The sequence below is a fragment of the Peromyscus eremicus genome, chromosome 3, assembly GCF_949786415.1.
Source record: "Peromyscus eremicus chromosome 3, PerEre_H2_v1, whole genome shotgun sequence".
Taxonomy (NCBI): Eukaryota; Metazoa; Chordata; class Mammalia; order Rodentia; family Cricetidae; genus Peromyscus; species Peromyscus eremicus.
Genome location: NC_081418.1, coordinates 41670152 through 41686093, shown reverse-complemented (window position 1 = coordinate 41686093; position 15942 = coordinate 41670152). Strand labels below are relative to the sequence as shown.

Here is a 15942-nt window from a genome sequence, read left to right as displayed (position 1 = left end):
TTATGCGTTCTCAGCCACAAAGACCTGTTTCCATTCTGTCATCCAACATCTGTGGGCCTTAGCTTCCTCACATACAAAATGGTAATCACTAATCTCATGGGGATGCTGAACCAGATATGCTGACATAGGGAACCCTTGGAACAGTGTCTGGTACACAGTAGGTCTACAGTACTTGTTCACTCCTTTTTGAGATGCTTTTGAATGAAAGGTCTAGTTTGGGCTGCTAGTTTATTGGACCCTGGGAACAGCACGCATCTTGTAACAGGGACTTGCTCCTACGGCAGGCGATCATTTGCTGAAGGCCTCCAAAGACACAGATCTGAGATAAAAGCCATGGAATCATAAGGAGAGAACCGGCAGGCAGCTTCCCATCTGCATCCCAGCAGAGGTCTCAGCCGCACAGGAACTCTGGGAGGGGACAGCGCAGCTGCCAGCCCAGTGCACAGGTAAGTGTGCACTCCTGGGCCAACTACCGACCTGCAGTAACAAAGTTAAAAACAGGACCAGGGCTGGAGCTGCGGGTGCAGCTCGTGGTAGAATGCTTACCTATTGCGAGGCTATGGTTCAATCGTTAGCACCAAAATAAGTGTGTTATGTAATACATACAAGGGATCAGGTACAGTACGATGACATTACCAACACGTCTAAACTCCTCAGCAGTGAACAGGATAGACATGAACCAGACAGAACCCAGGGTACCAGGACTGGCTGGCTACCCAGCACGACAGCTAACCCTCCTCCACCCCACGACAAGATAGGGCAACACAGACGGCTTTCGGAAGAATGGGCCTTTCATCTGCCCTCCAAGCAGGGAAACCTTTGGGAATTGTTGTTCGCTGTAATTCAATCTTTCAGGCCAAAGGCCTTGTGAATTGGCCGTGGAAGTATCTTCAGTTGGGAGAATACTGACAGTCATGGGGTCGGGGGTGGGAGGGGGGCAAGCTACACAAAATAAATAGCAGTTGATGGAAAGATTTTTTTTCCCCCTAGAGACAGGTTTCATACTGTAGACTTGGCTGGCCTGGAAATCACTGGATGGCATAGGCTGGCCTTACACTCAGCTATCCTCCTGCTTCAGCCTCCTGAGTGCTATAATTACAGGCATGAGCCACCACATTTGACTGAGAAATGATTCTTAAAACTAAAAGGAAATAATGTAATGTCTTCTGTAGTTTATTTTATTTTTTGTTTTTTCAAGATAGGGTTTCTCTGTGTAACAGCTCTGGCTGTCCTGGAACTCCCTCTGTAGACCAGGCTGGCCTCGAACTCACAGAGATCCGTCTGGCTCTGCTTCCCTAGTGCTGGGATTAAAGGTGTGTGCCGCCACTGCCACTGCCACTGCCACTGCCACTGCCACCGCCACCACCCGGCTCTTCTGTAGTTTGTTAACAGGAAGGCTAATCCATATAGCAGAAGAACATTGGCCTATATGGAGAATCAAGTCTCTGACCAGAAAGGGTAAGAATGAACCCGTCAGAAAGGGCTGGAGAGATGGCTTAGTTCTCAGCACCCACATGGTGGCTCATAAGGATCCTCAATCCATCTTCTGACTCTTGCTGGCACAAGCATATACATATATGTAGGCAAAACACTCACACATACACAATTAAATATATCTGAAAAAGGAGGGGAGAACAAGGAATTCAACCAACCACTCTCACGTTACAAAACTTGTCAAATTCTTGCCAGGTGGTGGTGGTGCATGCCTTTAATCCCAGTACTCAGGAGGCAGAAGCAAGTGGTTCTCTGTGAGTTTGAGGCTAGCCTGGTCTACAGAGTGAGTTCCAGGACAGCTAGGGCTGTTACACAGAAACTGTCTTGAAAAACCAAAACCAAAACTTGTCACAATTTAAAGACCAGCAAGAGGAGGAAATCTTTCTTGGAAGAATACCCCAGAGGCTGATGAATCCAAACAAGCCTGGTCACCTGGCAGGGAAGCCAGTCCAGCAGTGGAAGGGAGACAGAGGCAGAGGTCTACACAGAGACCAACAGGAAGAGGACAAGGTCATAACAAGAAGGCCAGCCTGAAACTGAAGAGAGGGCCAGGCAGCCCTAATGCTAGCAAGCCAGGGGAGCAAGGGCTCCTCAGCCTTCCCTTTGTGTGCCGGCTAAGTATGAGGCGTTGGGGATTTATGGATCTAATGTGTTAGACCTGGCAAGCACCGAACAGTCTCCTGCAGCCAAGAGCAGCCCTCAGTGCTGGGCCCTTCCCAGCACTCAAAGCTTCCTCCCTTCCGGCCAGACAATCTCAAAAATGCTCCTAGGAATCATGCTCACTGTAGTGTGGGCCAGCTGGGACAGTGTCATTCTGTCCTTTGCCTTTGGAAGACTACCAAGAAACTCCGCTTGCCCCCTTCCCCATAAATCAAATATTAAAAATTGAATTTATTTTTAACCTTTAGCAAATGAATCTCAAGAGATATCTTAGAAATATAAACTCATGATTTCCTCTTGAACACAAGGGAGATGCTCAGGAATACTATGAACTGAGGCTTTGTGCTTCGGTATCAGAACCCCCGTGGTTCATTGTCCTGTAGACTGAACCCCCAGTGTGGGCTGAACTCAACCCTAGCCTTGCTGATCTGACCATAAAGGCTTCCATTCTGAAGATGGAAGTAGGGACGAGCCTTCCTTCAATTAGACTGTGCAGAGCATGCACACGGCTCAGAATATGGATCAAACTGCAGGGAAGGCAGGGAAGAAGAGCAGGGCTACAAAGCACACGCTGGTGGCCTGCATACGGTCCTCAGAAGAAAGTCACCCGGCTGAGTTTTAATGCAGAAATGAGAAGTGGTAGGGTCACATGGGGGTTTCCCAGAGTGAGGGATGAAGGGATGGTAATTGGACAGTTCCAGAGCTTGACAGTCACACAGAAAGACATCTACCTCAGTAAAGCATCATCTTTTTTTTAAAAAAAAAACCCAGTCAGTTTTTATTGGTAGGAAAGGAGTCAGCAAAGACGGAGTTCCCCACACAGGAGTCGGGTGGGGTAAGGTGATCATGGTCCAGAGTGCACCCTGGGCACTGTCCCCTCTTCAGTGGTTATATGGGTTGCCATTCAGGTTTGAGTTCTTCGTAAGACAAGCAGGAGCTGAAAAGTATGTAAGCTGCCCGAATCAAGCCACCTCAGCAGTGCTTCCTTTCTTCTGACTGATGTATGTGTTGTAGTGACCTCTTTGAAATGCTCCAGTGATGTCTTTAGGAGTGAAATTCCACATCAATGTCTAGCACAGCAGCTCCCCTACTTTGACATCTAAAGATTTCTTCTTCACTGGGAGGACTGGCGCCATCTTGAAGTCCATGTATTCGCGAAGACTAGTAAACTTCATCCTGACAACAGTCATTTTCTCTCTTATCTGAACTGTACTTGTACAGCCAACTTGTCCCCGAAGACAAGTCTTTATAAAAAGAACGCCAGCCAGTCAACGAAGAGCAACACCATCCAAGATAGCAATTATCGGCAGTTCCTAAAGCTATCAGAGGACTGGGTGACGGGAGGCTGTACTGAAGGGATAAGGCCATCTGGAAGAAGCAGAGCCTGTGAAGGCCGTGCTGCCGCTACCATACCTCAGCTGCTTCCTTCTTTCACCAAAGATGAACCCACCTGTAGCCTTCTTGCCAGGATCCACCTATAACCTTCATAGTCTGCCATAAAAGGGCCTGACAAGAACACAGAACGGTTACAAGGCATTGGGCACGATGGGCCATCAGAACCTGCCACAGCCCTGCAGCTTCCCATACACCCCAGTGCACGGTGTTCTGTGCAGCAGCTAACAAACCCAGCTAAACACATCAGGCACTGACTTGGGATGGAGTATGTGTTTACAAAAATGCATCTTCCAGCCAGTTCTTAGTTGAGCCAAAGGGAGAGTCGTTTACTCCGGTTCACCTCCTTCCTAAAGTAGCATTTATGAGGTGGTTTTCTTATAGCAGATCTACCTTCCTAATTATGTCTTCCTTAAGCTAATGTGGAAGCTAATTTGTATCTCCTAAGCACACAGCAGCTGGCACAGAGTGGTGGGGATGGTCAGGCTTACACTGGGCTGCTTAGCTCAAAACTGCCCAAGGATTTAAGATGTGTCACCAGTAATCTACACGAGACATAATCTCTATGTGACAACAAAGAGTTGATTACAGTTATAAAATCCACAGGCTACTTCTGACTATAGGGCTGATTTGTGCTTAAGTAACATTACATTTATCAGAGTTATGTTTAAAAAAAAAAAAAGAACCTGTCTAAGTTGAGGTAACGGTGTTTATTTCACATGAGCTTTCTCCTAGGAGTCCGAGCAACCATGTAGTGGCTGCTGAAGCAGAGCAAAGGAGGAGGAAACGGTTAAAAGCCACTTCCACCCTGGTCTTACAGCTCCTGGGAAGGGAAGGGAAGGTGCCAAGAACCTACCTTTTGACTTTTTTGCTGTCTATACAATGAACAAGCCACACACATTTTTGGCCCCTGAGTTTCACATGACCTCTTGTTAGAGGCTACTTACTGAGAAGAGAGCTCTCTAGTCCTCATAGCTGGGCTATGAAAGCTGAGGAGAAAGAGAAGTCCAGGGAGAGGATGAGTTGAAACAGACATCCATCCCTGCTGGGTGTGGAGACATACACCTTGAGTCTCAGTGCTGGGAGCCAGAGGCAGATGGATCTCTGTGAGTTCCAGGCAGCCTGGTCTACAGAGTGAGTTTCAAACCAGCCAGTGAGACCCTGTCTCAAACAACAGAAGGCAGGTCTTCCTAAAATCAAATCCCTTCCTCACTTAGTGTAATTCAGTATTGCTTCCCCCTTCCTTGTGTGAGGGTAGTGGTGAGATTCTTGGAGGCCCAATTTTTTTACAACTAGAGAATACAGTCTAGGCAGCATGGCTAGAGGGAGGTATGCTAGATGTTCAGTCAGTCCTTCTCTTCTATCGTGAAGACTACCCTAGATACTCCAAGGAGTCCTAAAGCAGCCAACACAGTTCAAGTTCAGACTAACGTCTCAGAGACTTCCCCAGGACAGGACACATTCAGTCTGTGTGCAGGCTAACACAGTGGCTATGAATGGTGACTGAGGAACTACATTTTAAATTTTATTTCATTTTAGTTAACTGAGATAGCTGCAATATTGAAAACCTTTCTAGAGTTTCTAGTATGCTAATTCCATACCACAGATGTATATCAGTCACACAGACACACACACAGACACACACACACACAGGGGAAGAGCTGCCTCTTGTTTGTTTAGATGGAAACTCAATCTGAAAATGGATACTTTGTATTAGCCAGAAATAATTTCCTGGACATTTCCTTGCTTTATATCACAATTCTTTCTTTCCTCTTCTTCCCTATCTTACAATTTACATGGACACTCTCTCGCCTCTTAGGCCTCTCCAGGAGAAACTGCACCGTCATTACGAGCAGCACAGTGTAAGGGAACCTAGTTAGGACTGAGCACCACGGAGACGATCGGGCGGCAGAGTCAGAAGAGCGCCCGGCCGGCCGGCTCTCTGCTGAGCCGATCTGATAGATCTGATAGCACTGCCTTTGCTGCCTTGCTCAGGACCAATGTCTCAGTTCCCATGCTTAGACCCCTTCAGTGATGCCCAGAGCCAATTGCTGGCCTTACAACAGCAAAGATTAAAAAAAAAAAAAAAATCAATTTCACTTTGAAAACCCTACTTAGGCTCGGGAAATCTCAGTTGGGGCCCTCTGATAATGAAGATTCGGTGTAATTCCAATGTCACAGGCAACTGTGCTGACAAAGCAGAACCAGCATGTCTCCTTGCTGGGCCTCTGTCCTCAGTCTGACCAACAGGAGGAGAAAAGGGGCTTTGTCAGGAGCAGCTGTGCAGTGGGAGGCCCAGGAAAGCAGAGCTACTGAATGAAGCAGGTGCCACTCAGACATTCACAGGACCGACCGACTCCAAGCACAACCTCCTCTTCATTTGATAGCCTCCTCCTGGTAGGAGATGGAGAGAGAGAGCATCCCACAAAAAGGAGGCATGCTTATCCTGCTCCGATTACTTCTCCTGCCAGGCTGCTGCCGCCACTGCCGGGCTCTGCAACACTTGCTCTTTATTAACAAATGGCATGCTGGATGCAGGGACGAGAATCCTGTATTTATACAGGTAACCTGAGAGTCAGAAGGCCCCAGAGCATCCAGGCTGTGATGTGCAAGTTATTAGAGTCAATAACAGCGTGCTGACATTCCTTCAAAGTCCCCACAGAGGCATCAACTACAAGAGGAAGGTCTTTTACTCAAGACCTTTGAAAACTTTATTCTCCAAAAGCTTGTCCTATAATGGGGGTCCCTGTATGAACTTCATGTAGCTAAAGCCCCTTGAACATACCTTACTAAACCTGCAAGAATGTGGAGAAAAATCAAATAACTACTTTCTAATCATGAATTGAACAGAAACGACTCCAGTTAAATTTGTTCAATTATGTATCTTGCTTTGGTATTAAAAAAGAAAAAAAAAGTCTTCTTGTAGAGTGTTGACTTTGATGAAAGGCACCAAGACTTGAGCATGTCAAGTTGGCTTGCTGGTATGTGCTCATTCCTTTTGTGGTGCCGAGGAACCAAATGGAAGGCATCTAGCTTTGAACCCAGATAACAGCTAAGCACTACATTTGAAGGCCACAGGACAGATCAGATGAGCACTTAAGAGACGAAGGCATAAAGGTCTAACATTTCACCACGAAGGCCCTCAACACACACTTGTAGTCCACCATCTTTAAGACCAAGATGAGAGTCAGTTTCTTGTTTTTTCCCTCTCTCCCTCTGTCCTTCCTCCAGTGCCCTACTCCCTAACTCTCTCGAGCAGGGTCTTGATGTGCATCCCAGGCAGGTCAGAACTTAGTATATGAGCCCCCTGCCTCAGTCTCCCCAGTGCTGGAACTACAGGTAGGGTAACATGCCCTGCTAAAAGATGTGCTAACCCACAGGGAGGGGCGGGGCACCTTGCAAAAGGCACTGCTACTTCTTCTGAAGGGGTCCACCGCACACCACCTTTGCCGGGGCTAGACTCCAGTGCCAGGAAGGCCCGGTGCCCCTGAAGACAAAACTCAGCATGCTGGAGGGGCACACTACAGGTCCATCAGAGGCTTCCTGAGGTCGACTCTTGCCTCCCTTCTTCCCCTTCCCAGTGTTTCTTCTAATAATAATGGTAGTTACTGTCCACAGTGGTGACTGTGGACAGCTGTTATGTGCATGGGATGAGGACGGCCCAGAAGAGTGACAAAAACATTTCTGCTGCCCCTTAATCAGTACCACTATCACACCTCCCTGGATGGGAGAAAGCGGGGAGTTAGGAACACTACCTTCAATCGAGAGCTATTCTGGAAGGTACTTTGGACTTCAGAGTAATTCAGAAGAGAGGAAGGAGCGGCTTCTGGAGTGAAGACTCACTACCCCCTTCTTCTCCGTGTTTTAGGTGCCATCTGGAACGGATCCCATAGCAATGCTACTTTCAGACTCAGGACCCCCTGGCTTCCCATGTTTGGTTTTGGGTACCACTACAAATTCCTTAGGGCACCCGGCTCCAAGGACCTATAACTATGAGAAGACCTCGACGACGACTGTGGACTAAGCAGAAGTGTGAAGTGGCTGTGCCATGAAAAGCAGACTGGGAAATGGGACCAGGTGTCCCCACCACCTCCTCTCTCAGGCTTCCTACTCAGGACGCTAACAGTCTGTGGACTTCTGAAGTCACATGGGTGCCTTTTTCCCTTAAACAAACAACAGCAAAGCCATGATGTCTAGGAGCTGGGAAGGTCACCAGGGAACAAAGCTCACAAGGTTTGTATGGTCCTCCCCTGTGTGGAAGGGACAAAACCTACCAGGAGATCATAGTATTTTTGCCATGGCTGGCAACACGTTATCCAAGAGAAAGCTTCTCCAGTGATGGTCATTTATAACAGAGATACAGTCTACTCTAGTGGCCACCAGGTACATGTTGTTATTGAATTTAATTATGAATAAATTATGATAAAAATTCAGTATCTTAGGCCACAAGTGACTGTTTACCACTTCAAATATGATCATCACTGTAACTGAGTAAATGTCTTAATTTTTAGTTATCATTTACTTTGATGTAAATGGCCACACATAAAAATTGCAACCACATTGGATAGCATAGTTTTCACTTTTTTTTTTTTTTTTTTCAAGACAAGGTTTTGCCAGGCGGTGGTGGCGGAGCACGCCTTTAATCCCAGCACTCGGGAGGCAGAGCCAGGCGGATCTCTGTGAGTTCGAGGCCAGCCTGGTCTCCAAAGCGAGTTCCAGGAAAGGCGCAAAGCTACACATCACCTGGCAAGTAACTTTAAAAACTGTGCTATCACCGGGTGGTGGTGGCGCACTCCTTTAACCCCAGCATTCAGGAGGCAGAGGCAGGTAGATCTCTGTGAGTTTGAGGCTAGCCTGGTCTACAGAGTAAGTTCCAGGACAGCCAGGGCTACACAGTGAATGAAACCCTATCTCAAAAACACCAGAACAGACACTTGCTATGCTGTTCAAGCTGGCCCCAAATTCCTGGGTTCATGTGACCCTCCCCTCTGACTCTGCGGTAGCTGGGAATGCAGGCACACGCTGCTGCTCCGGACTGGGTCAGAGCAGTTTTAGGTGTTAGTTCTCCTATTATGTACTTATTTGCCTCTGCTAAGGTTTCCTGGACTCTTACTTCTAAGACTAGGGTTCCTGACAATGACAGTTTAACAGGAAGAGTAAGGAAGACCACGATTTCATTTATTTTCTATCTTCCTTATTTCCCAGGGTGGGGAGGTTGCCAAGAGGAGTGAAGGGGTTAAGGCACACCAGGCAGTGGAAAGACAGGCTGGAGTTCTGTCTCCACTTAGCAGCTCCTGACCACAGCAAATCTGAGATTTGGCCACCTCTGCACAGGACGGGTGAGCATGCCCCAGCCCCTTGCTAGCGACAGTAGTACTTGGTCACCTGCAAGAAGACCACAGTGGTGGCAGGAACAGTGAGAAAAGAAACATGAAGCTTCTAAACAGTTATGTTCAGTGCTGGGCGGCAGCCAAAGATCAAGTGAAACACAGAGGTGCCGTCCGCAGTGTGAGGCCTGCCAGCACGCCTCCTCTTCATCTCACAGAGGAGTTAGCTGACTCAACGTGGGGACCTGTGTGTCAGGAAAGCTGATTTCCTGGGGCTGTGGAGGACACAGTGGCATCACTGTGCCCCGCTGCTGCACCACATGACTGGGTTCCCAGAGCAGCAGCTGAGGGCTCACCCTCAGGTCTGTTCAGGTACAGCGCTTCTCTCTCATAAAGAGATCTCTGTCATATGTGTGGGTGGCCTGGATTCCACAGTGGAAGTGGCTGCATTAGGAATCATCTACACTGGCTTTTTCTTGCAGAACAGGGCAGTGTCTCCGCTTGGTCTGACTGACCATCCACCCTAATGCCTTCATTTTTTTTTCTAGACACCACAAAGAGTCAGTGGAAAGAGGCCGTTTACCTTCTAGAAGCCCACAGCAACTACAGTGGGGGCCTTGAAGGGATGGCTGTAGCTTGCAAATACTAGAACTTAAAACACACGCAAGAAACAGTTGCCCAGGGACTGCTTCAAGCCCTGGTGGCGTTGCGTTTGTCATGTTTGGCTAAGGTACAAAGGGTATCGCATAAAATATAATTACATTTTTTCTTTGAGACAGGGTCTCTCTGTTTAGTCCTAACTGTCTTGGAATTTGTTATGTTATGTTATATGTTATGTACAAGAGCTAGGCTGGCCTCCACCTCACAGATTCTCCACCTTTGTGTCCTGAGTGCTGGGATTAAAGGTGTGTGCCACCATGTCAGGCTAAATTGAATTTTTTAAAAAGATTTTATTTATTTATTATGTACACAGAAGAAGGTGCCAGATCTCATTACAGATGGTTGTTGAGCCACCATGTGGGTGCTGGGAATTGAACTCAGGACCTCTGGAAGAGCAGTTGGTGCTCTTAACCTCTGAGCCATCTCTTCAGCCCTAAATTGAATTTTTTATTATGTGCACACATGAATGCCAGAGGACAACTTAGGGTGCCCACTATTTCTTCCACAGAGGTCAGGGGATGGGACTCAGGTCATCAGGATGGCACAGGAAGTGCTTTTACTCCCTGAGCCATCTCGTCAGCCCCAAATGTATTCCATTGAAATTTCTTTATTAACTCTCAACACCAAGTCAAAAAGTAGTTAGTGCACAGGGAATAGCATATCAGCAACCTTCTGACACACAGTGACTGACGCATTTCCTAACTTAGCATACTTCCATCCCCCCTGGCTTTTGTGAGCATGTCACCACAGTAATGGGCAGCACAGGAGGTAGAATGAGAGTTTTATGGTTTATCAGAATAAGGACTTGTGTTTTATTTCTTAAAGAGCTAGAGAACCAAGGACATGGTAATAATAGTGGATGATGGTGATAGTGACAAAAAAAAATGAAAAATCACCCTTCATGAAGGATGGTGACATCAATGCAGTCACTGAGATCTGCAGAGGGGCAGTGCCACTTGAGGAGGGCAAAGGGTATCCTAATTATTGTAAACTCTGTACTGGAGAATAGCAGCCTTACTACAACAGTAACAGAACCCAAAGTAATGGCCCCTTGCCTTGTATTCTACTGCCCTCCATCAAGGACACAGAGAGGACTGACCATCTCCAGTTGTCTTAAGTGAGCATCTCGATCTGTCTTAAAGATGGAAAGGCATGACCTACACTAACGAGTACTGTGAACTCTGTACAGCTTGACCTACTATGTAAAACGTGGAGATACCATCCCACTTACAATGTATTATGTACCCTGCACTATGCTAAGCCCTAAATGGACATCGTTTGTTCAGTGTTGACCGCCATATGAACAAAGACCAGCCATTATCTCAACTGTGCAGCTACGGCTTAGGGAGGTTAAGCTGTGGCCTACCATCATCTTAGTGATGCAGTGTCTGCACTTAGCTCACAGGTCCATCCACCACCCTCGAGCACACCAGATACTCCCAGTTAAACAACCCTCGTTACCACTCCTGCCACTCACTGAGGAACCACAGCTTGGCACAAGCAAAGCATATGCTCTACTACCGAACTGTATCCCTAGCACCCCCGCCCCCCACTACCACCTTCTGTAGCAGAGGTTCTTAATTTCAATCTGTGTGTGCATGTACCTAAGAGAAAGAGATCTAATTACCATCTGATTAGAGCTATGGATCCCAGGAAGAAACAGTTTTCAGACCTCACATCAAAGGTGCGCTAACGCTCTTCTAATACACACCAAGGAGGTTTTAACAGGAAGTTAAGACATGCCCACGCACGCTCCTTTGCCTTCAGCTGGACTCATCTGCTTACAGGCAGGCCATAGAGCCTTCTTGTATCACTTGAATTGGAATGCACTTTCCGTTTTCTCCTGTGAGGATGTCACCCCAGAGTCCTGCTCCTTTCTCAGAACCTCATGCTTGTTAAGAAAAATTGACCAGTTTTTCTTTTCTCTCTTTCCCTTTCAGTCCTAGGTCCTGTACACGTCAAGCAATCTCTCTACCACTGAACCCATATTCTCAAGCCCTAAAGATCAAACCTTAGAGAGGCATTTTAATACAGTGGAGATCAAGCTAAAGCGGGGATTTTAGAAGTAAGGAGGACACAGGGCATGGTGTCCTCCTTAAGGACAGGTACATGCCTTAATCTCTGTGAGTCTGAGGCCAGCCTGGTCTACATAGTGAGTTCCAGGATAGCCAGGACTCTGTAGAGAGACCCTGCCTTAAAACAAAACAAACAAGAGTAAAGAGGTCGGTGCAAACCAAGAATGAGAAAACGCGTGCTAAGTGAGGAGAAGACAGCAGGATGGGCAGTAAATGGACACAGGTTTGTAGTACAGCAGGACTGTGGAAGAGCCTTCAGGGAGAGCTGAAGCCCGGAGTCACTGCCAGGGCCAGCTATGGAAAGCAGGCTCTTGGGCCAAAGGTGAGCAAGGGCAGCTGCCTTCTGTACATGAACTGGCAAGGCCTTGCCAAAGGCTGGCAGCCTTGATGTTTCAACAGTCCTCCAGCCCACAGCCAGGACAACACAGGGAATGATGATGCTAAGAGGTCTGTAGGGGTCAAGTAGAAATAAAGACTAATTTCTCTAGGTGAACTTCAAAGCTAACGTGAAGCTTACTCTCTAGAATTCTGACAACATATGTACGTACACATATGACAGAGAACGGTTATTAGGACACAGACAAAACATCCACACGTTTAAAGGACATGAAACATACATATGCACTAGTGTAGCTAAAACACGTAGGGCTTTACTCGTGCCTGTAATCCCAGCAGTTCAGGTGATGATGTGAGAGAACCACCTCTGAGTCTGAGGCCAGCCTGGACTACATAATGAGCCCATCTCAAATACAAAAATCATGAAAAAGGCAACATCTATTACTAATAGAAAAAAGCAATTTAAATAAGACAAAACTCATTACCTGTCCTAAAGTAGGGAAAAACTATAATTATGCTAATATTCAGTGCAAGGCACAGGAGCAGGTGGTCAACCCCAGGGTGGGAGAATAAGCAAGCATGGGCGATGTGACACCAACTAACTAACTAGCTAGCTAGCTGACTAGCTAACTAACTAACTAACTAACTAACTAACGGTGTGTAGAATTTTGTAAAAAGATAAACTACGGGGCTGGAGAGATGGCTCAGGGGTTAAGAGTGCTGACTCTTCTTCCAAAGGACCTGAGTTCAATTCCCAGTACCCACATGGCAGCTCACACCTGTCTGAAACTCCAGTTTCACGGGACCCCAACACCCATGGCAAAAACACAAATGCACATAAAAATAAAATAAAAAAAAGATAAACTACTATTTTATTGTAAAAAAGACTATTAATAAGCTAAATTATCAATAACAGGAGGCTCACTAATTATGGACACTATGATGAAATATTATCAAGCATAATAAAATGACCTTCTGAAAGACGATTTAATGACATGAAAATGGTTAAGATACTTTAAAATGAGTTACAAAATAATACTGACAATACAATCCTATTTAGCTTGAAAACATTTTTTTTGAGAAACAGAAAGAAAAGGCCAGATTTAAAAAACAAACTTCAAACATCAGCATTCTATTGGAGGAATTATCAATAATTTTATAATCAAGGCAAAACCAAAAATACCAAAACACTCCCCCAAACAAACAAACAAACCAAACCAAAGGACACAACAAACTCCATCTTCACCCTTTCTTTTTCCTTCTGCATCACTAGGAAGAGTGAGGTCAGCTAATTTAGAAAACGTTGAGACGTTCATCAGCTCTAGGAAGAAGCAAGGGTACCTAGCAACTCCAGTCATCTGTTTTGCTTGGCCTCATCTTGTTTTTAGGAAGGAAAGATAGCCATATGAATCTGGTAATATTTCTGACATAAAAGCAGGGGCTGCTGAGGTGGCCAGGAGCCAACAGCATTCTTCCCTTATTTCTGCTGTAGAATAGGAAGGAGGAGGAAAGGTCTACAAACACCTCCCGCCCAGGAGTGCCTGGGTCCGCTGGTCCTGGAGGCCATGAGTCCTGGGAGCACAGGGGATCCGGGGCCTAGCAGAGAAGAGGATGGAGAGTGAAGGGAAATGAACAGGCTAATGCGCATAGCCTCTTAGAACATAACAGAATCAACCAACGCTAGGGCTCCAACTTCCTGTCGTGTTGGAATGGAGTTGATGCCCAGAAAAAAATGATATGGCTGCAGGGCATATGGGTAGAGAGTGCATTTATCAGGTCTGTCCTGATGACCCAGAACTTTATCTCTGCTGTGCATAGGTCACGATCTTCAACACGGTCTTAGAGGACACCAGTATATATCCTCAGTACTTTAACCTACCACCTAGTGGTTACTTTACTCCATCAAATTCTGTGGCCATCATCCTCCATTCCTGCTAGTTCTGCCCCACAAACTGCTCTTCAGGCTTTATGCCATATCCAAATAGCTCTAAGAAGCTATTTGGATTGTTCTTTAGACTTTTCTGGAGTCTGTGATGTCCTCCCCAAGTAGTGTCCGTTTTCAAGTCAGTTCTACTCTTACAAGCAGGACTTTATATTCTGCTGTCATTAACCTTCTTGATAATAATAAACTCTTCCTGATTTTAAAAAAGACATCTTGTTGGCTTACTGGCAGATGCTTTCAGTTTAACAATACACAAGTGACAAGGACCACAAGGACACACTCAGAAAGAATGCAGACAGCCCTTGCTGGTCTGGCCAGCTACCATTAGATGGATAAGGGGACACCCAATTCTAATGCAGAGTAAACCGTATAGCACTCTAGGTGAAAGTGAACACAGAGGAAATGTCAGAACAATCTGGATCATCTCCCATATTACATTCATTGTTTGGATTCCCAAGAGCAGAGAAAAATGATTGGCTTTTGCCTGAAATCACTGAGACGAGTACAAGGCACTGGTCTAGTTGACAAAGAGAGCCTACAGTAAGAAAGTGACAAGTCCCGAGTCAGAAGTCCCGAGGCTGGCAAGCACGGGCCTGCTTGGGAGACTAAAAGCTTTCTTACTCACTTATTCATTCATTCATTCATTCATTTATTTATTTACTTATTTACTTACTTATTTATTTAAGCTTATTTTTGAGGAAGGATTTCTCTGTGTAGCCCTGGCTGTCCTCAAACTCACAGATCCTCCTACTTCTGCCTCCCAAGTGCTGGGATTAAAGGTGTGTGCCACCACTGCCCAGCCATTTTTTTTTTTTTTAATTTTTAAAACTTTATTTTTGAGACTATTCTTACCATATTGCCCAGAATGGTCTCTAACTCATGGGAACAAGTGACTCTCCATTCTCAGACTTTTGAGAAGTAGGACTACAGGTATGTGTCACTGTGCGTAGCTCTTAGGGTGTAGACCACAAATGTTCTCTTCTCAAGAGTACAGCAACAACATACCAACTACTAGAGAAGAGGTAACTTCCAGCACTGGGTAGCAGAGAATGTGATTCAGTGTATCATATGGCCCATCCAGCCTATTTGGCTGGATACCCAGAGCATGCTTAGACTTCTTATAAGTCTGTCCTGAAAAGGAGAGGTAGGAGCAGCTGGGACCCTAAAGCAGTCAGTTCTCTCCCAGACATATCAAGTCTATTAGAATGGGGAACAAGATCTCCTCTGAGACCCACACAGTAAGCACTTCAGCAGCCTCACCAAGTGACAGCTCTTGTACTTCAGGACAATGCTGTGTGGCTAGATAGCCTACTTTCCCCTCTGAGCAGATGAGGACTCATGTGAGGAAGAGAAAAGGTAAACAAACAGGCAGGGTCCTAGCCACAAAGGGAGCTTTCCCTTAATCTCCACACCCCCACGTGATCCACTGCGTCCTGAATACACAGGTGTGAGATGTCCTTTGTCCTGCCAATCTGGCTAAAACCAACCCATCTCCATTCAGGTTAGTGGAAGGAAGCCCCCAGCCTCAGAGCAAACAGCCTGGGGTTGCAGCAGTATGTCATCTGGGAAAATGACTCTCAGGAGTGCTACTAGCTCTGTACTTCCTACATCCCTCTCCCCCAGGAGAACAGAATGCCCTCTCCAACTGCAAAGGAGGACATAGCACTGTCTTCCCCAGACTTCCCCCACCAGCAGGGTATCGGGCTCATGGGCTGACCATGAAAACAAACAAACAGTGCTAGAACCCCGCCCCACTCCTGAGACAGAGTCTCACTCCGTAGCTCTGGCTGTCCTCGAACTCACAGAGATCTGCTCGCCTCTGCCTCCCCAGTGCTGGGATTAAAGGAGAGTGCCACTATGGCCAGCTGAAATTTCTTTCAGGCATTTGATGTCACTAAGGAACTTTCTGCCTAAATAAAAAGGTGTTATCTACCTAAAAGTTCTTGCCAGGACTTTTAAATGACAATTTCTCCATACCATAGATACTTGATTTGTCCTGCTTAATTAAAGAAACAATCACACACAGTCTCACAGATAAGGCTGGTCCTCCTCTTTG

General features: G+C 46.3%; 1 protein-coding gene across 3 annotated transcripts in view; it reads right to left on the bottom strand.

Moving 5' to 3' along the window:
- Nrf1 (nuclear respiratory factor 1) overlaps nt 1–15942 on the bottom strand; it is a 113571-nt gene that overhangs the window by 9044 nt on the left and 88585 nt on the right. The window contains exon 12 of one of the 3 annotated variants that reach the window (XM_059257501.1): nt 13331–13540. The exons of the other annotated variants lie outside the window; for them this stretch is intronic. Coding sequence (XP_059113484.1) covers nt 13422–13540 — 119 coding nt within the window. The 3' untranslated portion in view covers nt 13331–13421. Of the gene's footprint in view, nt 1–13330; nt 13541–15942 lie in introns of those variants that run through there. 3 annotated transcript variants of the gene reach the window in all.